The sequence below is a fragment of the Amphibalanus amphitrite genome, unplaced genomic scaffold (assembly GCF_019059575.1).
Source record: "Amphibalanus amphitrite isolate SeventyFive unplaced genomic scaffold, NRLGWU_Aamphi_draft 000361F_arrow, whole genome shotgun sequence".
Lineage (NCBI taxonomy): Eukaryota > Metazoa > Arthropoda > Thecostraca > Balanomorpha > Balanidae > Amphibalanus > Amphibalanus amphitrite.
In genome coordinates, this window is record NW_024881855.1 from 455,812 (window position 1) to 480,478 (window position 24,667).

A 24,667-nucleotide genomic window follows, 5' to 3' on the forward strand; every position below is an offset into this window, starting at 1 on the left:
AGCTGCTTATTATCAACACGTAGCAAACCCGGCGTACCGATGAGTACGAATGGAAATGCGATGACTCAGACTAAAGTCCTTGACTGATTTAAAATCAATGTGATGCTAAATTATACAAATAAGCTGGCTCTACACAGGGTCTACAGGGTAACTACAGGGTCTTTGAAAATTTATTGATCGATCGGAATGAAAGAAATTGTTCCAGCTTTTAACTCGTTGCATATAATCGATATTATAAGCATCGATGACTTTGACTGTAGGTACGATATTATATAGGTAATAGGTGCAGTCTGTCTTAAAAGTACCGCGCAAAGTAACGGTGGATCCATCAAGCCTGAGCGAGGAAGGACTGCTAAATTTGAGTCACCGAAGCAATACACGTCCTCGTCCATTCCCCAGGTCAATTGGTTCGGTGACTTTCAAATTATAGCAGCCAGCAGGCCCTTCCTCGGTCAGGCTTGATGGATCCACCGTCACTTTGTGCGCTACTTTTAAGACAGACTGTACATGCACTAGTTGGATTCACAAGAATGCAACCTTCCAAATTTCACCGCGCCAGTCTCCTGCATTGCATCGCCATTTTCCTCGTCCCCTCTCTACGAATGATTTCATATGCAGGGTTGCGGAGTCATAGTCGGAGTCGGAGTCAGTCGGAGTCGATAGTTCTGACCGTAGTCGGAGTTGGAGTCGGTTCTGGAAACCGCATACGGAGTTTGAGTCAGAGACCAGAGTCACCAAAAATTCGTCGACTCCGCAGCCCTGCCAGGTCTGCGGAGTCGGAGTCGGAGTTGGAGTCGGTCGGAGTCGACAGTTTGGTCCGGAGTCGGAATCGGAGTCGGAGTTGAGTTGTGTTTTTTTAGAGCCGGACTCGGAGTCGGAGTCGCCCGGGAAATCAATCGACTCTGCAGCCTTGGTCGTACGACCGCCTGCCCTTCCCAACTGCTCGTTTCAAGCATCGGTGTCTCATTTCGATCAACGCGACGATTTTATGTGGTCTGGCTATCGCTGGTTCCGTCATGGACATTTGACCCTGATTCAAATGCCAAATAGAGACAATAGTCAGTCGACCATTTTTTAATTTATAGTAATCTAGCAGCCAGCAGGCGCCCATATTTCAATTTGACATGAACACAACAGCACTATGCCTATTACCTACATACCTACAACCGGCAACTTTGACGCTTGCTTCGCCCTACGAGTCGCATGATTTATTTAACATAACTACAAAAATAGCACATGGTCGTTTCATATGACTCGTGAATGATAGTATAGCCATAAATCACTCAACTGTACGTTACATTCTAAATTATGGCGTTCTGAGGGTCATAAAGCGACCATAAGCGAATATAAACTCAATAATAAGCGTCTCTGTACACAAAATAAGGCTGTCAAGAACAATTCACTGCTTACATGATCACATTACTTCTAGCGTCATCAGTTTCACTCAGCCACTGAAGCCGGGCACCCCCGCGCCGCCCTCACGAGCGGTCGCACCGGCTCCATCGCGTGGCGGCACCGCCGGCAGCGGGTACTGGGTCGGCACCGGCGTGGGGATGTCGTCGCCCTGCGCGCGGAATCCGTCCACACCGGCTGTGTAAGTCACGGTGCGCGTCAGACCGCTGGGGTCCACGTAGCTGTAGGAGCCAGAGACCTCCATGATGCCCGTCTCCGGCTCGACACCGGGTTCAAAGAGACCCTCCTCCGACTGGGAGATGCCGTTCGAGGTGGTGTACCTGGCGAAAAGACGGAGACTTCAGGTTAATCGAGCTAGGATAAGGCTACTAAATTTATTATCATTTATTATACGTTTTTAAAAAGCGCTAATGAACTCGTAAGACGAAGGATTCTGTGTAGTGAGTGGTCACAGGCTCCCATGCTATGAACTAACGAACTTATCAGAACATGACTTATGTCCTCCGGAGCACATGCCACATATGTGCAAGCGCTAAAGACGCTACCACCAGCAATGGATGAAACTTACTTGTATCTATAATTGCCGAGCCCTCCGTTGGGCTTGTTTTCTTCCTCGAGAATGGTGGCCTGTGCGTCGGCTCCCGAGATGTAGGACAGGGTGTTGTAGTTGTCGTACTGAGGTCGCGCCTGAGCGCCCAACGATCCCAGTACCAACAGCAGACACTGGGGAGAAGGCGGCGCGTGCGTCATTAAATGGCGGAGAAGGTAGGTATGTGAAAAACGGTTGGCTGATTACGAGCGAGCGAGCGCAGCGAGCGAAGTGAGTCTTTTCAATATAACGGAAAAATCTCAGTATGAGCGGCCCGGCCCGGCCCGGCCCGGCCCGGCCTGTAACGCTTTTGAGAGGCTTATATCTCAGCAACCGCTGGACCGATTGGCCTGCGGTCTTTTTTGTTGGGTAGCCCCATCCCTTCTACCCCGTAATTGACTACTTTTGATACATCTCAGTGACCGTGGTGGCACGTGCCACGTGAAAAGTCAAGGGTGTTCAAGCTGTTTTGCAAAAGTAGTGATTTTGAGAGGCTCATATCTCAGCAGCCGCTTGGGCGATTGACTTGCGGTAATTTTTGTAGGGTAGCAGCATCCCTTCTACCCAAAATAGGATACTCTCGATGCATGTGGGTCACCCCCAGTGCACGTGCAAAATACAACAATAAGAGGTGCCAAATTTGTTCCCATTTCAGTAACTCGGTAATAATTACTGGGGCGATTTCGCTGAAACTTGGCATACAGGTAGGCACCCACCAGGCAATGCATTCCCATGTGTTGCGGTTAGGGTGCTAATGCACGTGCGCACGTGCAGGGGGCGTTTCCAGATCTCGAGAACGGCTGGGCCGATTGCGCTCAAATTTGGTGCACGGTTGGGGACCAGTTAGAAGGGTGCCGTGCAAAATTCATTTTGGACCCCGTTTGCACGTGCGCACGTGCAGAATGCCGCTTCCAGATCTCAGGAACGGCTGGGCCGATTGCATTCAAATTTGGCACACCGCTAGCGACCGGTTAGAAGGGTGCTTTGCACAAGCCCGTTGGAAGCACCCTCTCGCCCTTCCGCACGTGCAGGGCTCACTATCTCGCTCGCTCGTTCTTCGCCCAAAAGGCGTTTTACTGGTATCATGATTCATGATCAAGTTAATTTCTCAGTAATAGCTATAATAGCTGGTACAAATTGATATCCCTATGTCGAACGCCTTACCTAACTGACCGTTAGGTATAAGTTGCGAACAGATATATTCCTAAGCCGGACACTTCTGTGGAATGTGTTTTGCAATCCTAACTGACGGCGCCAAATATTTGTAAGCTTTTGCCTGTCTCGTGCTTTTGATGTTACGTACTAAACCACGATTCGTTTGCGACTATGTAAATAACTACGCTATTGTATTTTTTGGCAGCATGCCATTATTCTATTCAGATGAACAGTTATGACTGTCTTTTGGACGTGACAATTAAATAGCGTTGTTTTCTAGGTTTTGATATTTAACAAGGTCTTATGTGTAGCAGTATTGATCCGGGTCGGGTCAAAAGTAATCCAGAATTGGAGGATCAAAAGCATGCGATAGCATGCTTTTGCATCCGGAAATTCCCATTGGTGGGTCGCTGAAGAAAAGTTCGGCCAAGCCTGTTTGTCAGTAGGGGAAGCCGGGGGAAGCCCGGGCGCGGGGGAAGCCCGGCCACCCCGTTTCCGGCTAAATTATTCACAATAAAATGCTCAACTGTTTGTCCTTTCAGCGTGGCAGCTAAGGTAACGCCAGCAAAAAAGTTAAGGCTGACAAAAATTGCATATTGTTAAAGTTATAGCGCAAAAATGATATTTTAAGCGTTTTTAGCTAAAAAGTGAGATATCTTGCACTGTATAATGTTATACCATACAGTACTAATATTTATACGAATGTTATGTAAGGACCGTTTAAGTGTTTGTAGTGAGGGGTGACGAGGCAGGCTGGCTTAAGTATGACATTTTTTCGAATATCGCTGTTCTAAAATAAAAATTAGCACATTGGGGTAACCCCGGGCGAGTGGCCAAGCTTACCCCCAACCGAGAGCAATGCCACTAAACCACTGTTTTCCATGAGATAATAGGTACTGAACAGGTTTGGTTTACATCTAGATCAAAGATAAATTTCGAAAATAAACATGTTATCATAGACAAAGCCAGTCATGTCACTTAAGGTCAACTAGGGTCAAACTACGTTTTTGCAGATAACGCGACAGACAATGAAGCTAGAGCTTCAAAAATGGTGTCGTTGTGTTCTTCTTCATCCGCCGAGTCGAATGATATGCAATATGATGCATTAAGGTAAAAAGAAAAATAAATTTTAAGGAATTTTGAAATACACATTTTTTGTCAATTTTGCATCACGATTTTCATCGACCTGTACTGTATATGTAGTAGACGCTAGCTAAAATACCAGTAGTGACATAAGCTCTAAGATGTCCAGAGCTAATCAGTACCTTAATATTTCACTTTCCGTTAATATTTAAAAAACACATAATGGTTTCATCAACTCGTTGTAAAGCGCTGGGGAGGTGGCCGGCGTTACCCCTATGCCGGGCTTACCCCAGAAAAATCAACACTTTTTTAAAACTCGATTTTCTCAACCTTATACTTATTCCACGAAACCGAATTTTTGGGAATACACGGCCAATGAACTTAGCTAGCTAGCAGGATATCAACATTTTATACAGCACGTATGGTATGTAATAAAAATGAAAAAGAGCTTACTATGCCGGGCTTCCCCCGGCTTCCCCTATGCAAGGTCAGTATGTGAGTGAGTATGTGAGTGAGTATGTGAGTGAGTTTGTCCAAGCTTTTTTGGACCTGGAGTCAAAATGGGTGGACCGATCGGGACGAAAGTGGGACCGTTCGACTCGTCTCCGGCGAGGTAGACTTTTGGTACTGGCCTCGGTTCGCTCAGTGCTTCGTGGCACATGCTATTCCGCTTCAAAGTTTCGGTGACACGAATTTTTTTTTTTGTCAAGGCTACAGGTCAACCCGAGGCAGGGGCGTCGCCGACGGGGGGGTCGGGGGGGTCGTGACCCCCCCACTCTTGAAAACTGGGGGTGTCGACCCCCCACTTTTTGCGATGCTGAGTATGCTTTTTTAGCTTTTATGTCAGTGAAGCAGGCGTCAGCAACACCAACAAATACATCAGATTCAAAATCGCTTCAAGAGCTCCCTAAAGCCAATTAGCCAATTACCTAAAGGTCAATTAGCTGTGGGCGGGGAACACCAGCACAACAATGTTTTTAAGTAGCCCCCATCCTAGTACCTTTTTATCCCTCAAAGGATTGGACGCGCCAAAACTGCCCCGAGCGTTCGCCTGATCGTTTTAAAAAAATGGTCGCAGTCGATTCGTCGGATCAGTACCTAACTACAAAACTACAAACTAGCCTCAGCCCCATGGCTACCGTCACAACTAGCTGTACAGTGCACATGTAGGGGAAAGGGAGTCAGATGGAACCGTCTCGGCCTTTCGCAAAGAAGTCGCGCAAAAAGGAGCCGATTGTAACAAAACTTCCGGTGCGCTCGAGTTAATCACCTACTTAAAATAAATCGATATCCCTGATTCAAATAAAGATGACCTTAGTTCACTTTTTCATAACGTGCTTTTAATTGATAGGGTAGTTTTTGGAGCTGATTTTGAACTTAGCGCCCATCTGAACATTTAAGAAGTAGTTGTGTTGCTTATTCATATAACATGCTAGGAAGCAATCGGTGGTGGTCATCCACTATTAGGTACTGGTCGATCTGACCTGACCTGATCTACCCCAAATGCATGGAGTGATCATCTTCGTTCAAAACTAAGATAACATTCGTAATCAGAACCTCGAAAAACCATCACAACTTACATTCGTTAAGTTCTAGCAGGTCCCGAGTTTCTCTACTTATTGGCGATGACCTGAGTCCTGAGATGACCCGAAAACTTGTAAATGGGTATCATCGGCTTTCTTTCGTCACGGGCAGCATGCTCTTTTTTCCGCAAACCTGTAGATCGATCAGGGGTCGAAAGCATGCCTCAGCGTTAGTTTAGTATACGTTATACGTTAGCGACTGGGAAACCACCAATAGAAGGGCTACAGTGAAGCAGAAAACTATTCGATAGCTCTTTTAACGCTCTTTCGCTAGCTTCGCGTTAGATTTCATCTCAGGTCTATGTTTGGCCCATAAGAAGGCAAACAGCTAACTGGACAGATTCTGCCGAAACATCTGCTTTGCAATAACTTTCGATTCCGTGAATTTGTATGGTATGTACATATGTTGTCTTGTCACCACCGTCTTGATCTCTTTGAGACGCGTCACATGAGTTAAAATTTGACCATTCAGAATTAACGTTAAAACGACCTCAGGTCAACGTTATGTCCTGATCGAAAAAGGACCTCATGCTGCATATGAATGGATCCGTGTTGTTGAGCTGAACAGTGAACACCTTCCAGGTGCTGTCATCGCTCTACCGCGTCTTCGTCAAAAGTTGTAAAAAAATGCTGGTGGCCATCGATGGACATTTCCACTAATGACCTTTCGAGTCATCACTCGCCATAAGTTGCACCCTGTCCCTGGCAATGATGAGCTGATTTGTCATGGCTCCAAAGATATTTTGCGTTTCTGACGAACTTTTTCAAAGCAGGAGGCATTCGTGCTTTTTCTAATTTCTCATTATTTTCTATTGATGAGGTCACGTATTTGACCTGCCTTCAGATCATAGATGTAAATCCTCAGTTAGAATCACGAATTGCTGACACGTATAACCCCATACATTAGGTACCTATACAGTGTACCAAATTTCGAAGTTATGGGAGAAAAGCTACAAGAATGGCGAGAGGGGAAAGTTTTTATAGAGGTATACCGTATAACTGAGCTTGACATGGCGACCTGACCTTAAGTGACCAGTGATAATTTTTACGCAAGTGATGTAGGTAGGCATACCTACCTAATAGGTTATACCAAATTTGGCGGCGCTGCGCGCCGATTTGTTACACACGTATGCACACACACATACGCACGCACAAAACTGGGAAGTGTGGCAAAAAAAAAAACACCCCTACCCGTCGGGTGAAGACTAGAAACCCGACCCCCCCACTCAAAATTCCGTGGCGACGCCCCTGACCCGAGGTCACGGACAAAGCCACACTGGCGGGACACATCGGTAACACCTTGAACCAGTTTCCAGGGGGGTCACCGTCTGCGAGGGGTGCAGGCTGCACGTGCTGGGGGCGGAAAACCGTTTTGACGTGAGGTCCTCTGGCTCAAAGAAATTTTGAGCTATCAACCTCAAAATCGGTTCAATGGTAGTCTCAGGCAAGGCCTCCAAAATAGTGCACATTTGGTTGAGCTAAACTCTGTGGTGCATGAGCTATGTACGTGCAAGCCGATTGCACCCCTTCGTGCCTGCAGGGTAAACGGCCGCTCTAACTGGTTCAAAACTTGCAGGTCATAAGAAGAATACATTGAGTCATAACATTCCGGCGAGATAATATCCGAGGGGTGCAAGCTGCGCGTGCGGGGGGTGGATAACGGTTTTGACTAGGGATCCTCTGATCCCGGGAAACATCGATCTAGCGACACAAAAGTCGGTACACTGATAGAACTAGACACACGCTACATGATGTTATGAAAATGACTGCACTGGGGTGCCTGGGACATGAACTATGCACGTGCAGTTAATTCATACCATACTGTAGGTAGATATCCGCACCAATCTCACGTGGTTCGAAGCATTTTTGGGATGTTTCGTTTGGTTTCAGGTTCAGTCCAAGCTCAGTCTGGGTTTCGGTGGTTTGGCCCGGTGTGTGCCCTCAGTACCGTTCCTCCAATTCTGGCCCAAGGCAACGCAAGAGCGCTGCCGGCATCTAGCACAATGGACAGACCGGCACCAGTACCTTCAAGCTATTAGCACGGAATATATAGGTACTCTACGACGTTCTTAGCATTCGGCTGGGAAACTATTGGCTCATTTATGTATAATCACCATCGGTGAAATTTTGGTTCAGTAAAGAACGTGACTTAATGTAGGCATACATTTAATTGCTGTTTCATCCTCATCGGTCAAATCAAACCATGCAGATTCCGACCATGACAGGGGACAGCTGGTTGCTTGCGTGACATTTTTTATTTCACATTAATACAGACTTTACGGTGCGTTCACTGGAGATTAACCGTTTAAAGGAAAAGGGCCACCTTTAACATGGGGATTGAAACTGAGATAGCCATCTTGTAGCCCGTGTCCGAAAACCTGGCTGTCTACCTCCTTACGGCCGATTTCGGCCTCCATTCGTAGTTATCGGCAATTTTAAAAGAAAATACGCCAGGAATGCGTCCTTATCCCAGGAATGCGTTCTTATCCGACAATACAGCCACCCGCGGCGAGGCTTTGGTTTTTTACCAATCAGCTCCAACCAGCTCAGCTTTAACCAATCAGCTTATCTGACACAATCCGACGAGTCTGTCTTCTGAACGCTGATTGGCTTGAGTGTGACGTCATCGCTATGCCATCATACAGTAGGTGCCGTAGAGAGTATCAACATAGTACCAATATGTTAAATAGTTTAAAATAATTTTTCGCGAATTGTGCACTTCTGGCACCAGTTTTAAAAAGAAAATGAAAAATAATAATGTCAAAATGAAAAACAACGATACCTTCATATTTCAAGAAGGTGGCCCTTTTCCTTTAATTCGAAGGTAGCCGTGCACCAATTTAAATTAATACATACTTTACGGTGCGTTCACTGGGGATTAACCGTGCGTTAATTCGAAGGTAGCCGTGCACCAATTTAAATTGGTGCACGCGCGTGCAGTGATGACTTTCTCGACTGAAGTTTTTCGTAAGGGTCATTGACTTTATTCTAAGAATTCCATAAAAGGCCCTTTTAGTGTCATGGACTAAGTTTAATTTTAATTCAAATTCGCACCGTTAAGCATGTATTAATTAGTTTAACACATGGTTTCCGTGCATAAATGGTTTTAACGCACTCGTGGATGGAATGGAGCACTTGTGCGTTAATGCACTCGTTTCACTCGTGCATTAACACACTCGTGCTCCAACCCATCCACGTCGTGCGTTAAAACCATTTACACACGGGAAACCATGTGTTAATATATATTGTTCTAAAAAGTTTCTACGCTCATGACTATCGCATCACCGAGTTGAATTTATATTTGACCCCACGGTACTTACGGCAATGTCAAACATCCTCCTACGGTGTGAAGCAAACTGACCAGTCCAACAGTGACACACCCCGATCACACCGAGATGTGTGCAGGTTCTGGCCCTACCCAGTCCTTAAATAGAGCCCTGCCTGTCGGCCACAGAGTGCACGAGACGCGTGCATGCCAATCACAGAACAATGCGGCAGAGTCCGGGCAGGATGTGGGTCGGGGCAGGGCGTGGGAGGGCATCGGTGAAATACCGCAAGAGCGACCTGCAGTGTCCGCTGAAGCAAGGATTCAATACGGTACACGTCTTGCTGGATACGGCGTAGGCAATATAATTATCTGATTCGACCAGCACTTAGCTGGCCCGACCTCTTTTAGGTGTCAGCCTGAGATGTTCTGCGACCTCCTGCATATTCCTTCTCCCTGTGCCGCTAGGTTTTTAAGGTGGCCACATCGGCTATCAAGCACTGGCTCTTTCCACTAATTGAGCGGACGTCAAATCAGACAACTCAAGAGGACAATGAAAATCGAACATGTAACGTGTTCTAATTCCTCAGGAGCTCAATATTCTATCCGTTGACACATCATACAGCGTGCCTTGCTTGTACTAGGCTAGGTTGGCTGTGCCTTTTAATTGTGCTTACACCAAGGATCAAGGTTCATTGAATCTACCGCATTTGCAAAAGACTATGTTTCGGCCATGCATGCACATAAAAGCAGCCGCTCTTCAGACTGGCGCGTAAAATTCAGCCTGTCTTACTTTCACAAATCTTACACGCGTAAACTGCGCAATGGTCTGTTATTCTTATTTGTAAATGCTTTTTAACTTAAACTTAGAACTTTTCTTTGAAAAAGAATTCATAAGTTATGTCATTATTATAAGAAATTACTCTGAATAAATAATGATAAATATAAGATAAAGCTCTGGATAACGATTGTAGACGAGCATATGCGCCATGAAAGTCTTCTATATTTGTTTACATTTTTCCAGGCTGGCTGTGCAGGTGAAGGTGTAGGGTTTAAATCAATATTTTTTTTCACAGTTTTCATGCCTGTGCGTCTAGGATTGTGATTTATTGAACAATGTAAATTGATGTGACTCTCGACTCATAATAAGTTGAATCAGCATGCCCGTATTACCTGTAATAAGATCGATCGATACGGGTTGCGTCGTTGCCTTTTGCTTTAGGAAGATTCTTCAAGATATTCAAAATAGCCTATAGGCTTTCGGAGTTCTTATTTCTATTTTCCAAACTGTTACACCAACTTTTCTCCTTCGAAAATATTTAATACCTAGTACCTACAATGTTTTCATGGTAGCTTAAAACCCTCGCCGGACCTATGGGTTTTCTACATTGACATACGCGCCGGCCGAAGGGGGGGGGCGGGTACGACCCCCCCCCTCGCTGTTTCGGCCTGAATTGTAACTTGTAGACTGTGCCGGGGCGAGACGGTTCCGTCTTTACATCGCGCTCCAGGCTCCTTACCGCTGATAATATTCGATTCGCGTCAAATTTTGTGAGAAGACTAAGAAATGTACAGGCAATCGTATTTATGGTCAAAGAATTTTGAAAATCGGTCGGTAAAAAACTTGAATTATGAGCGTGTAAACACAAAATTGTGATTGCTGCGTTTCCCGCGTCGGCCGATCCCGCTTCAGCCGGCAACATCTTACCCTTAGCAGGCTTCTAACTGCTATATTTATTGTTGAATTAACTAGAAATTCACCATTCATGCTCACAAATTATGTTCTTTCTTGTGGTGAAAGAAAAAAGAAAATCGGCCGGTAACTTTTTGAGTTATCGGCGTGTAAACGCAAAAAAGTCGCTCATATGGCAGATTTGACCACATTTGACCTCATTTGACCTTGAAGATATTGACCAAGGCCCATGAAATTCACACGCAAAAGAGTTCCCCAGAGCCCCACCTACCCTCCAAATTTCGTCTTTCTAGCTCCAGTAGAAGCTGAAATCTGAAGGCCGCCCCACACTGGACCTCGCATGCGGGTTGCGAGTTTGCGGGTTTTGAGTTCGCGGGCATAATACTAATTCATAGAGTGATTAGACCGTTCCCTTATGGGAACTTCATGAATGCAGTGAAGCTGGTACACCTTCAGAAAATTACATATAGTCGCAATACCAGCGCAACGAACCAAAGTTCGACTCCAACGAAAAACCCGCAAACCTCGCAGAACTCGCAGACCTCGCAGCGAGGAAAATCGAAAGTTGACTCAAAATCAACTTTTGGAATGCGATGCAAGGACGCTCGCAAGCTAAAAACATGCAGACTCGCTTGTTAGATGGTAATGTGAGTCACTCAGCTTAGATTGTATTATTTGATATTGAAGAAACCCGAAAACCCGAAAACTCGCAACCCGCATGCGAGTTCCAGTGTGGGGCGGCCTTTAGGGGGGGGGCGACATCCGCCCCCCCCCTCCACTGGGCGTAGTACTCGCAAGTCAACCCATCCACTGCGCGTGTTAAGCTATCTCATTTCTATACAAGCTATGTCTAATGTCTATCTCATTTCATGATCTATTGCTTTCACCTTGAAGCATTCATTCCTACTTTGTCTCTTGTCAAATGCGTTTATTGTTGTAGTTATTAGCTTACAGAAAGAAGATGTTGATATCGACAATCAATATGGATTGTGATTGGGATCAGCGTTGATATTTTAGCATTGGATGAAGAATAAACGTCCTACGAAGCCATGGCCAGGCTTCATTCATGGCCTCTGGCAGTGTTCCTAGTGATCGCGATCAATGCAGGTAATCAACTAAAAGCTCTCGCTACCCCGCTCGCAATATTGCAGGAGATGATGCGATTCTGTCCTTTTTTCCACGACTGGAACGTCTCGGGCTATTTTAATTGAAATGTCACCTGCTGGAATTTATGTAAACCATCAGAACATTGCTAGCATAAGCTATCGTATCGTTTAATAAAAATCGCGATTTATCGGTAGCTTACTGCTCTCATTCATTACATCCACGGACCCTCACTGGGATAATCTTCGTTCTCACACGGTGGCCCGTAACTAGAACTCAAACCTCACCCAGTACGTTGTTTCTGATCACCTGAACTGGGCGTGTCGTCTAATTGTGATTGGTCGCTGTAGCCGCGGCGACCACGGTGGGTCGGTTCGAGTACCTGCACTACCGCCCGGTGGTGCCGTCGAGACCGACGGTCGGCCGCCCGGAGCGCGCCCACGCGGCGTCGGTGTCGATCGAGTTCGCCGCGCTGGGCCGTCGGTTTCGACTGCTGCTGACCCCCGACCTCACCACGCTGGGACCCCACCTGACCCTGGTAGGGCCGGGCCGGGCCGCAGGACTGCCGGACTCTGAACACCTGCAGCTCTTCCAGGGCACCGTTCAAGGTAAGTGGCATAGTTGATGTCTTGCTCAAGCCAACAGGGCATTTGTCCAGAATCCTTATTTTCTCCTGATCGTGGATACTTATCATCGAAAAGCTATCCGGTATTACCATTCATGAGCTGATACGTGTGTTTCTAAACTTGATTTGAGAGTCTACAGTAAAGATAGAGATAAAACGATAATAATTACCTCCGTGTGTTCTGTCCAGCAGTCCGCCCGTCATCCCTCTCCTCCCCCTTATCCCCCCCCCCCCCCCAGGGGAGCCGGGCTCGTTCGTGTTCGGCTCGCTGCGGGACGGAGTGTTCAGCGGCACAGTCGAGATCCCGCCGGCCGTCTACTCGATCGAACCGCCCCAGGTGCTGGCCGGTAATCGGAGCCGACACGGCGGAGCCACCCGCCCCGCCCCGCCCACCCCGCCCCCGCCGCCGGAGGGCGCTCACTCAGTCATCTTCTTCAACGATGATGTCAAACTGCCTCGAGGTACGGGAGAGGGGGTGGGGGAGGGAGACGGTCGCTGGGGGTGGGAGTGGGGAGGGGATGCTACGGGAGGGACTGTCGTCGGCGGTGGTGTGGTATTTCGCGAGTCTGTGTGCGTGCGTATGGGGATGGATAAAGTGTTGGGACTCGTTAAAGCGACCCTCCCACCTTAACATTAGATTTGAGTTGAGATAGCCAAAATGGGGTCCCTGGCTCACAATTACCGGTTTCGGCACTCACAACATCGAGAAATGCCTTAAATCGGAAATATTGAATTTCAAAATTGCAGCATTTTGATTCAGAGGGGCTAATGCATAGGAATACCCCTCTGAATGTGTGACGTCAGCGCAGATATCTAACGATTTTTAAATGTTTGACTAAAACGTTTTGTAGCACGCGGTGGTATATGCTGCTTTGCGCGCAACAAATGCCGCACTTTCAAATAAAGTCGCTAGGAACAGCGGAGATTCCAAAAAGTAAACAAAAGTAAAAGTCTAATATCTTGAAAACCGGTGAATATTTTTCGATGAAATTTGGTAGATATTTGTTTTTGCTCTTTCTGAACCGAGCGACATCACTTTCATGCCAATTCATTAACTTTTTTGAAGGTGGGAGGGTCCCTTTAAAGGTAGTGTGCCACCTTTGAAAGATTTCCCATTCTATTTTTCCTAGGATAAGAAGCTTCTGTTTTTACATAATATCGCCAAAAAAATCAAAAATGGGCCTGGAATAGTGCCTTTTTCGCCTAAAAGTTTTTCGGTTTTTAGATATGTATAACAACTGTAGTGGGCTCACCTGCAAACAGGCGTCGGGCAACAATCGCGAATGCGGCGCACTTGTGACAATAAGCAAAGGTCATTATAGTGTTACGACCATACGACGTACGGGAATGAGTTATCAGCTGTCTAATCGTAGACAACACTATGTCGAGCCTTAAACTGTAAGCCCGTATTGGTATTGTTTCTTTTATTTGGCTGTCGAACATTATTTATGGTTTGAAATATGATTTTATGTAAAATAATTGATATGAAAAAGCCGTCTTATAAGTTATGACCCCATTTCACCACACGCAAGTGGCAGAAATGACAATGATCAGCTGACGCATTTTTCTTGGCCGAAGTCAGAGCGCGCGGCCCGACGCACCACGCGTATTTGGAAATTCCGACCTCGACGAGCATCAGAAGCCACCTAACAGGCGTGTTCGAAACCGCAGGAGATGATGATGAACGGGTTTATCGAAACTTGATTGGATGAGCATATCGGTAATAGCGATTTCAGTGTGTGCATTTATTGTTCATAGTGGTGTGAAATGTGGTTGGGGTACGACCGACAACCCGTCGGGGCGAATTTCGCACTGGGGTACTCAAAATTTGAAGAATTTAAGACGTTCCCATGAGTTTTAAAGGTATGGATAAGTTCTAAAAATCCGGTTGTCCTTATCTGGGCCATTAACTCCATACGGTCCAAGAAAGCTGGCACACTACCTTTAAGCTGTTTTGTGTGGATTTGTGATATAGTTAGTTGAATGATGAAGAAAAACATGATAGTTATTCCACAGATATGTATTCTAATTGCATGAGAGACTAAATTTTGTTGTCAATGGGAAGCTCGTCTTCGGTAAGAAGTGTTTCCATTACGGATCATCAGTTGACGTCTATTGCCATGTCAGTTTGTACTACGTCAGTTCGCTGCTGTTTCAGGCAAGGGGTGCGGGTTCATGGATCACGATGCCTCGTTGCATGATGAGCATATGAAGCAGCACGCAGAAAAGTTGTTTACCGACGAGGAATTGGATCAAGTGAGTACTTAATCGTTCGGCTTGTGCTAGTGTCATCATTTTTGCCACATAACTACTCATAACTCGCTGTAGAAATGAGGTGTTCATTAGAATACCTATTATTATGTAATGTTTGTTTTACCTGAGATTTGCTCTTGCATGGCGAATGAAAATGTCTTTCGCCAAAATTGACATTGGTTTTGACCCGTCTATGCTGACAGACTACTACTGACTCGGAGTCACTCCCCGAGTCCCACCCGGAGTCCCCGCCCGAGTCGGTCTCCAACTCCTCCCATCTCCGTGCGGAGCGTTGGCGCCGCTTCATCTCGAGTCGGTTCATCCAGCCACCGCCAGGGAACCCCAACCGAGACCAGGCCGGCGTGTGTACCATGTCCATCGAGACGGACCCCATCCTCTGGAGATACGTCTACGACATGGTAAGGCTCTGACGGACGGGGAAAGACGGACCACGTCCGCTGAAGATACGTCTATGACATGGTAAGACACTGACGGACGGGGACAGACGGATCCCATCCTCTGGAGATACGTCTATGACATGATAAGGCTCTGACGGACGGGGACAGACGGATCCCATTTTCTGGAGATACGTCTACGACATGGTGAGGCACTAGCGGACGGGGACAGACGGACCAAGTCCGCTGGAGATACGTCTATGAGATGATGAGGCACTGACGGACGGGGGACAGACGGACCAAGTCCGCTGGAGATACGAGTGTACGTGCCACTGATATAGTGAGCCGCGGACGGAGAGAGTTGAGTGGGTGTACCGATCCTAGTTGTATTGACACGATACGGGTTTACCCGATCACCTCATCTCGCTGTGATCGGTTCACCGATATTTTGCATCGGCTCTATTACCCTGGGAGTTGCTTTGACCATGTACTGTAAGCGCACTGTGCGTTACTTATGCGTTACATTGCGCCGCGACTTTGCCCATTACGGCACCGTAGTACGTGCTCTCGTATAGTCCTGTCATCGCATTCGTCAAGCCCATCCTCTTCCGTGTGACCTCGCTCCCCCTCGCTCCCCCCCCCCCCCACTCCCACCGTCAGTTTGAGGGTAACGTGCCGCGCGCCAGGGACTACCTCATCAGCCTCATTGGCGGCCACATGATCTACGTCAACCGCATCTACGCCGAGGAGAAGTTCAACGACGGACAGTACCAGCACGAGGGGCTCCAGTTCCGACTGCAGAAGCTGCTGGTGCGTCCGACCCCTGGGGCACGTACCACGCAGGATTAACTATTACATATGTCATCTTGTCCCTAACAACGTAATCGATTGATCAAGTCAACTGAGGCAAAATTCAGTTTGTCTTCTAAGACACGATTATACTAGAGATCTTGTAAACTTCAATCATTACCTACTCTGACTGAGTATAAATGTGTCATGATAGGGATCTTCATGTGATCGCTACGATGCATCCACATCCAATGCTACCCTCCATCCCCATATTAATCTCACCAAATCCTGTCACACTTTTCCCAACATCCTGATCCCCGTCTGCCTCTGCTCCTGTCTCTGCCCCGGCCGCCGTCGCCGCCTCTGCTGCTCCTGTCGCTCCTGCTGCCGTCGTAACATCAGATCACGGACGACAGCTCGTGTGCGCCCGACTACGTGGGCGAGCCGAGCCGCTTCTGCCCTGACAACGTCGACTACTCTGACTACCTGCTGCTGCAGTCGCAGGGCGACCACCGCGCCTTCTGCCTGGCCTTCGCCTTCACCTTCCGCACGTTCACAGAGGGCGTCATGGGATTCGCCTGGATGGCCAATGACGATGTGAAAGGTGGGTGGGTTATTGGACGTGGTAACTATATGGAGCTAGTGAACCGGTCCTGGAATCTGGATTCATAGATGAGTAAATGCTAAATAAACGTGCTGCTAAAGCTGCGAGCCATATTTTTCATTAGGGAGGAAGATACATTTGGATGTAACGCATTGTCGAATCAAATTCTTTTGTTCGCAATTTGCGTTCTGCGTGGTGTATGGCTATCCGCCATCCCCTTTAGATCATATGTGTTACACATCGCGAGTATTTCTTTATCATACTTGCGTTTTAGAGGCTTGACAGTTTAACCCTGCCACTGGTGTTTCACAGTGGAGCACTGTAAGCGTGAGTATTTTGGTTTATTTGTAAGTCCGGGCCGATCCTACCCGCCTGGCGGCTGTTTTTCGCTCCACAGACAAGTTCTCCGGCGTGTGTGGTGTGTCGGGGATCCGCATGGTGCAGAAGGGCAATATACTGGTGCGACAGCGACTCTCCAAGAACAGCGGCATCGTGTCGCTGCAGAGTTTCGGCGAGCGCGTCACCACGGTGGTGTCGCACCTGACGCTGGCACACGAGATCGGACACACGCTCGGATCGCCGGTGAGGGGTTGGGGTGGCGAGGTGAGGGGGAGGGGTGTAGTAGTGGTAGATGGTCACTGTTAGTGGCTTGACCTGACGAATGTTTCTTGGGCAGGTCGAAAGGTTCTGATTTGCACTGAAAGTGCCGGTTCATTTCATTGATCAGCTTATTAGAGTAAATTTTCCTTTGTATCAATATATGTAGTAGTCGTGCATCGGCAGGTCGCGATCTGTGTATAATTGAAGACGGCGACTTCAGTTGACTTGACAGAAGGGCTACATTTGTCATCCATATTCACCTTACCTGTCTCCTTGGCCTTATGCCTTCGTCGCCTAACCTCCCTCCCTCCCCACCCCACAGCACGACCTCCCCGAGAACAACCGTCCCGAGTGTGTGCCGGGAGGTTACGACGGTATGTACATCATGTACCCGTACTCCGTATCCGGCTACGACCCCAACAACTCGCACTTTTCGCCGTGCAGCAGCGGCTTCATCTCTGCAGTGCTCGATGTTATTGCCAACGGAAAGCGGCGACAGTGCTTCAAAGGTGAGGAGCTTGAAGCTGGGCGTGTGGTGTTGGCGTGGTGGTGCCTGTGAGTGGTTCTCTGTGTCTGTTTGGTTGTACTATACAGGGTGTCCGGAACTTATTTGCCCCTTGTTCATTCAGCTATAATCCCATCGTGCGCTTAAGAATTGATGAAAATTTGCTAAGACCGTGCCTCAGGCTATCCACAGTTGTCCGTAAAGTCACATGAACTAACCCGGTCACCTGGCCTGACACTTGCGAGGCGCCAGGGGCCAGTGTTTGGCAGGCGTAACTCGCACCTGAACGTGGTGTCTACTGTGAAGAAAGAAACTCTTTGACAAAGCGTCATCGCGCTGAAGTTATGGTGAAGACTGGAATGAAGTAGGAAGTCAAATCGAATCCTCTGTCCTAATCCTAATCGAAAACCTATGGGGAATCATGATAGAGGAGCTCCGCAAGAGCGAACCAGCTCCCAAAGAAAACGGATTTTAGATGAACCTGTGAAAGGTGTGGCTGAACATCAGCGCGGATACTCTGGGCAGTGGGCATCTTGATCTATGGAATGCCAAGGCGGATGAGGGAATGGGTAGGACAGGTCAGGGGATAAATCGGTAAATAAACCATAGCCCGGGGGCTCTTTGTGTATTAATTATGGCGGCGAGCTGATGGAGGGGCAAATAATTTCCGGACATGGCCTGTATTGGCATTCCTGGCGGTCAGCTGCTTCATGGAAGTGTAGGATCATTGATGAGAGGAAGGCATGACCGTTGAAGAAAACTTACTTTTTGTGTTCTTACAGTTAATTACTGACGACAGATTCGTGTTGAGAATTCGCGTTGTTTTAAAAATTATATCCCATCAATTATATTCTTTCACCACATATCTGAGTGCATGTTCCCGACCTCTAACGCCGCCACCTACCAATCATCGCCACTGACTATCTCTCTCTAATCCCCTCGGCCAGCGACGACGGCCAGCTACTGCGGTAACAGCGTGCTGGAGAAGGGCGAGGAGTGTGACTGCGGGTACACGGAGAAAAGCTGTACGGACCGCTGCTGCTACCCGGCCGTGCTGTCCGAGAGGGACCGCGAGCTGAACCGGTCGGCGGCCGGCTGCGAGCGCCGCGCCGACACACAGTGCAGGTGGGAGCGGGGAGGGGAGACATCCATGTTGAAAGATTTCTACTATTCATAGGTGCCTCAGCAGTATCCAAGTAATGAGGTTATTTTGCTGGGTCCGGCACTTGGCTACCTCTGCCGGCTGACGGCAGCTACTGAAGTTCTTCATCCATTTTCCCCGCTCACCAGTTTTTATCTGGCCTCTTTCCCCAATCCCCAGCGCTAACCAGGACCCGTACTGAACCAAGCGTCCTCTCCTTTGCCCCTAGCGCCAGTGGGGTCCGTACTGACCATCCCCTTTCTCTCAGCGCCATCGAGAGTCCGTGCTGATCCTTTCCTCTCTTCTCTATACCTTCCAGCTCCAGCGAGGGCCCGTGCTGTCAGCCGGAGACGTGCCGGCTGATCCCGGCCTCGATGGCCCACCAGTGCCGGCCCCCGACCGAGTGTCAGCTGGGCGCTGTGTGTAACGGCACCAGCTCCCTGTGTCCAGAGGCCGTCCACCGTCCCAACTACACAGAGTGCCGCGGAGGATCCAAGGTGGGGATCACTGCATGTGGCGCAGGCGCTAGAGCGAGCTTCATTGCACAGTCAAAACAGAAAAAACGCATCTTGGGTATTTGATATGCAGTCATATCTGTTCAAGCTTTGGTTAGCCCCATTCGGAGGTCTGTAATGCTTTCTCGATCATCGCTAAGTTTTAGTGCTGAGTAGCTTAGATCTATTGCAGTTTACCGTTCTGTTATGACCCCTTTGTCTCGTCTGTGCCAGGGATGGGCCTGCATGTGCCCGTCTGATCACTGCCCATCTGTGTACTCGCCAGGTCTGCCTGTCGGGCCTGTGTCAAGGATCGGTCTGTCTGAAGACGGGACTGGAGGAGTGTGGTCTCACCTTCAACGATACTCAGGTCAGTCGCACCGCAGCCCATCAAGGAGAGACATGCACCGTACATACTCGAGTTCGAGGGTAGAAAGCAGGGCTAGCAGTTGTATCTGGTCTGATCTGCATAGTGCATGAGGAAAATCGAAGCGGAGGGGTATGATTTTTTATCGAAATTTAGGTATGGTTGTCACAGACCCGTGAGATCAAATTTTCTTGAGATTTTGATTTTATGTTGTTTTGAACCTCGGCTTGCTCACTCACACCCTCCCCTTCCCTCCTCTCCTTTCCCCAGAACGCTATAACGCTGTGTGAAGTGGCGTGTCGCCAGCCGGGGTCGTCAGACGCTCCGTGCCGGACGCTGCTCCCGGCCGGTAACTCCAGTGACCTGTCCGACCCCTCTGACCCGACCGGCGGGTCGGGGGTGCGCCTGCCGCCCGGCTCCGGCTGTGACGCCGACAGAGGCTACTGCGATGTGTTCGGACGCTGTCGGAGGTATAGGGAGCGGGGACCGCTGGCCACCGTCCATCGGCTGCTCTTCACCGGCGAGGGGCGCGCCGACCTGCTCCAGTGGCTGCAGGTAGGAAGGGGGAGAGTCAGTGGTATGCGGGTGCTGGGCGGTGAGAATATTCAATTAGGGATGCAGGTTGTTGGACGTAAAGTCAGTGAAAGACGGACTGTTAGATAAAGTCAGTAGAAGACGAGTTTCGGAATAGTCAATAAGGATACAAAGTGTTGACAGTTTCTGTCCATAGATGACGCGGGACGTCATGGGCAAAGGAAGCGTGCCCATTTTAGCTACTTCAGAGCTTAAGAGGTCAAATTTTCACATACCTGGAGTCTTGCTTTTGTGATGTCGCATGGCGTGCAGGGGATTTAATGTGAAATTTATGGTCCAAGTGGTGAACAGGGCGTGACACCTCTGTACCGTCTAATGCCCAGTAAATTGGCAAGCGATGCTGGTTAGGCTGCTGTTACGTGCATTACCCCGGAACAAATGGTGGGAGGTGCGGGTTGCATCTTTGTCCTCTGTATTTCCCCTACACCTCTGTCCTCTGTGTGTCCCCCAGTGCGAGTGGTCGACGGTGCTGGTCACACGGCTGTCCTCTGTTTCCCAGTACAAGTCCTGAGCAATGCTGACACTTCTGTCCCCTCTGTACTCCCCCCAGTACAAGTGGTGGGCGGTGCTTCTGATCGTGACCTGCCTGGCGACTCTGATGGCCGTCACCGTCCGTTGCTGTGCCGTACACACCCCCTCCTCCAACCCGCGACGGCCCCCGGCCAGACCCCTGAAGGACACCTACGAGCGACCGCTGTCGGCGCTCGGACTGCCGCCGTCCGCGCAGGTGAGGTCACACGGGTCGTACGCAGGTCATAAAGGTCACAAACCAGAGGTCATACAGTGGCCATGTTACACAGAGGACAAAGTGATGTCACATACTGTCACTGGTCCCAATAGCTCTGGCATGACAGACTGTGAAATAATGCCGCGAAGCCCAAAATATTTATTTATGCTTTCCTCCAATTCTTAACTGAACGGTTGATCGGTGTCGGTATCTTGAACAGTAAAGCGTTTCCCACTTAAAATATAAAACAAAACTTGTTGGCAGTTAAATTGATTGCCACTTTAAATTCTAAGGCCGGATGGTTATCACCCCCGTGGCCTTTATCGCAGGTGGCGGTTGTTTTGAGCTCTGTAGCGCCCCAGTAGCCGCTTCCCTCAGTGAGTCACCTGTCCAGCCGGAGTCCCATGGCCTCCGTTCTACGTAGGCCCCGTTTGAGCGCCGCCGTATCCGCAGATCATTCATCTGGAAGACATTCCCGCCCCACGGCTGAGCACTGGGCGCATTCTGCCGTCCTGGGTGCATTGTATCAGTCACTGTGTCACTCAGGGAGCACGCAATGGCCGATACCAGCCCTGGACGGCCGGAACAATCCGTGACAGGGCGGCGTGCGAACGGTGCCCTTTGTTCGTCAGTCAACCGATGGCCAACTTCGGGGAGATGTCTTAGTTTTTATTACCAAAGTCTTGTGAGTTGTGATGTCGTTTCTGGTTCTCCATGGCGGGAGACATTCACCTCCAGACAATATAACACCTACCGTAAACATGCTACGTGCCAGACAGTGGACACAGACAATGAGCGCACAGGCAATGAATGACCTTTCGGTGATATATTCAGCGGAATATAAATTCACCGTTTGTTAAATGCCCACACATCCTGTAAAACGAAATGTTTTAATTGATTTGTGTCAACCTCTCTATGTTTGTATTTTATTTGAAGCTTTATTTGGTGATTTATTAATTCAGATAGATAAGATGTTTTCGCAGGACTTTTACCTACGATTTCTCTCAAATCTTTCTATTCAATCCATCCTCCCTACGCTTCCTTTCGTAGGAAGCTCCTAAGGCCCGATCCTGTGCGGCCCCCGTGTGTTGTTCTCATTGTTCCCCAGTTCTTCCGCACACAATCCTAAGACTAGGGGAATGCATCTCAACCTGTGCCGATTCAGATGCGATCCTCTCAAACCTTCCCACTCTTCCATCCTCACCGTTCTATCCTAAGACCCTCTCCTGTCCCATCCAGATGCGGTGCTGGCGTCGCCCGGTCTCCGCGGCCACACCTGTGCCGGAGGACCATCCCACAACATCTCAGGCGACGGGCTGGACGCCGTCGGCCCCGTCCATCCCGGTCATCAGCGACGTGGATGCCTGGTCGGAGGCGTCCTCTTTCGAGCACCTGTCGCAGGCGGCCGTGCCGGGCGGGCCGGCCGGCGGCAGGGGGGCGCCGGCGTCGGCGCCGCTGCCACAGGTGGTCGTGTGAGGGTCGGAGAGACCCTCACTGGTCGGACCCTGACCGGTCAGAGGCAGCCGCTCATCATAATACAGTCACCGGTCCATGACGGCGTCGATAGAGATCGGGGTGGGCGGCCGACATGGCCGGAGCGCCGCTGACACGGGGACGATGGAGATGAGCCGCCGTCGCTGACGCCAGGACGGCAGGGATTCGTTCCAACGCGCGACTTGTGTTTGCTCAGGCTGAGCAGGTTTGTTTTGTGTTGAAAATATATGGTTGGTGAGTTACATGCTGCTTGGCGAATTTTTTTCTCGATTGTTTATTTATGAAGTTGAGTTGGGCGTTTTATTATATCTCAAAATAATTTTTTCCCTGTTTAATTTTCGATTAACCCGGTTCGCTGTAATATAATAGAGCACAGTCCATCCCATTCACCGAGTTCATTTGGCCAAGTAATACGATCGATGTCGCCACGTAAAGGCCATGCCCGTCGGCAGCAAGCACTTGAGCGCCAAAACGGCTCGAACCGGGCTCCCACTACCAGCGTGTTTCAAAAGCTCTCCCATTGCGATACTGGGAACTCAATTTCGGAGGTGGAGTAGTACTATACATACCAGTATAACGCCTTTTGGGGCGACTAACGGAGCGAGCGAGAGGGTGGACCTTGCACGTGCGAAATTGCGAGGGGGTACCTCCAACTGACTTGTGCACGGCACCCTACTAACCGGTCTCTAGCGATGTGCCAAATTTGGGCACAATCGGGCCAGCCGTTCTCGAGATCTGGAAACGACCCCTGCACGTGCGCACGTGCAGCAGCACCCCAACTCTGGCACATGGATATGCAGTGCCTAGTGGGTGCCTACCTACATGCCAAATTTGAGCGCAATCGGCCAAGTAGTTACCGAGATATTGCAACAATTACAAAACTGACACCTCTTCGTTTTGCACGTGGCACGTGCATAAGGGGTCACCCACATGCATCGGGAATAGTCCAATACTTGGTAGAAGGAATGAAGCTACTCTACAAAAATTACCGCATGTAAATCGGTCAAGTGGTTGCTGAGATATAAGCCTCGCAAAAGCGTTCGCACGGCCGGCCGGCCGGCCGGCCGCTCATACTCAGAAATTTCCGTTAATCTACGGAAAGACTCCGCTCGCTTCGCTCGCTCCGTAACCAGTATAACGCCTTTTGGGGCGACTAACGGAGAGAGCGAGAGGGTGGGTCTTGCACGTGCGAAATTGCGAGGGGGTACCTCCAACTGACTTGTGCACGGCACCCTACTAACCGGTCTCTAGCGATGTGCCAAATTTGGGCACAATCGGCCCAGCCGTTCTCGAGATCTGGAAGCGGCACCCTGCACGTGCGCACGTGCAAAATGGGTCCCAACTGACTTGTGCACGGCACCCTACTAACCGGTCCCTAACTGTGTACCAAATTTGAGCGCAATCGGTCGAGCCGTTCTCGAGATCTGGAAACAACCCCTGCACGTGCGCACGTGCAGCAGCGCACGTGCAGCAGCACCCCAACTCTGGCACATGGATATGCAGTGCCTAGTGGGTGCCTACCTACATGCCAACTTTCAGCGCAATCGGCCAAGTAGTTACAGAGATATTGCAACAATTACAAAAGTGACACCTCCTCGTTTTGCACGTGGCACGTGCATAAGGGGTCACCCACATGCATCGGGAATAGTCCAATACTTGGTAGAAGGAATGAAGCTACCCTACAAAAATTACCGCATGTAAGTGGTTGCTGAGATATAAGCCTCGCAAAAGCGTCCGCACGGCCGGCCGGCCGGCCGGCCGCTCATACTCAGAAATTTCCGTTAATCTAAGGAAAGACTACGCTCGCTTCGCTCGCTCCGATAATAAGAGCCTTCCGCATCGTGGCTGTAACGGCCCCACATGGGACGAAGCGCAACATACAAGACTCACATTTGATTCACATTAGGCCACAATAAATTTATCAATAAAATGCACCAGATAAAAAATGAAAAGAGACGCGATAAAAAGACGAAAACAGTGACTCACAAAGCGTGCAATGTTTTACTTTGGCGAGTCGTACACTGATCTCGGGAGCGCGATCCAGGCCAGTGACGTAGCCAAGGGGGGGGGGCACGGGGGCTATCCCCCTGAAGGCGAAAAATAAAATAAAATTTAATAAAAAGTAAAAATAAATAAGAAAAGCTACCCCACACCGCCAAAAATAGTGGGCCAGCTCCGAGAAGTTTTCCGTTTT

The 24,667-nt window shown here is 49.0% G+C and overlaps 2 protein-coding genes across 7 annotated transcripts; one reads left to right on the forward strand and one right to left on the reverse strand.

Moving 5' to 3' along the window:
• Nucleotides 1–1,061: 1,061 nt before the first annotated feature.
• Nucleotides 1,062–9,207, reverse strand: LOC122389522 (flexible cuticle protein 12-like). The gene is made up of 3 exons (XM_043381642.1): nucleotides 9,144–9,207; nucleotides 1,982–2,136; nucleotides 1,062–1,733 (listed from the first exon to the last, which is right to left on the reverse strand). The coding sequence occupies exons 1-3, from the start codon at nucleotides 9,156–9,158 to the stop codon at nucleotides 1,445–1,447; spliced, it is 459 nt and encodes a 152-aa protein (XP_043237577.1). The 5' UTR covers nucleotides 9,159–9,207; the 3' UTR covers nucleotides 1,062–1,444.
• Nucleotides 9,208–10,083: 876 nt separating this feature from the next.
• On the forward strand, nucleotides 10,084–22,715 carry LOC122389523 (disintegrin and metalloproteinase domain-containing protein 10-like). 6 transcript variants are annotated; one of them, XM_043381648.1, is made up of 16 exons: nucleotides 10,084–10,125; nucleotides 11,729–11,888; nucleotides 12,236–12,493; nucleotides 12,750–12,971; nucleotides 14,669–14,766; nucleotides 14,967–15,182; nucleotides 15,819–15,968; nucleotides 16,350–16,551; nucleotides 16,949–17,133; nucleotides 17,474–17,660; nucleotides 18,604–18,781; nucleotides 19,117–19,294; nucleotides 19,578–19,661; nucleotides 19,929–20,213; nucleotides 20,803–20,979; nucleotides 22,219–22,715. In XM_043381648.1, exons 2-16 carry the CDS (start codon nucleotides 11,831–11,833, stop codon nucleotides 22,453–22,455), a joined length of 2,715 nt encoding a protein of 904 aa, XP_043237583.1. In that variant the 5' UTR covers nucleotides 10,084–10,125; nucleotides 11,729–11,830; the 3' UTR covers nucleotides 22,456–22,715. The 6 variants fall into 6 exon arrangements, with proteins under 6 accessions (XP_043237583.1, XP_043237579.1, XP_043237581.1 ...); XM_043381644.1 differs by having other exon boundaries at nucleotides 10,091–10,133; nucleotides 11,722–11,888; XM_043381646.1 differs by having other exon boundaries at nucleotides 10,091–10,125; nucleotides 11,722–11,888.
• Nucleotides 22,716–24,667: the final 1,952 nt, after the last annotated feature.

Bases quoted from the DNA above. Each gene is read 5' to 3' on its own strand.
- LOC122389522 (XM_043381642.1), bottom strand. The intron at 1,734-1,981 runs GTAAGTTTCATC...TCTTTTCGCCAG, and splicing joins CTCGGCAATTATAGATACAA to GTACACCACCTCGAACGGCA.
- LOC122389523 (XM_043381648.1), top strand. From the start codon at position 11,831: ATGGCCAGGCTTCATTCATGGCCTCTGGCAGTGTTCCTAGTGATCGCG. The intron at 17,134-17,473 runs GTGAGGGGTTGG...CCCACCCCACAG, and splicing joins GACACACGCTCGGATCGCCG to CACGACCTCCCCGAGAACAA. The intron at 20,214-20,802 runs GTAGGAAGGGGG...TACTCCCCCCAG, and splicing joins ACCTGCTCCAGTGGCTGCAG to TACAAGTGGTGGGCGGTGCT.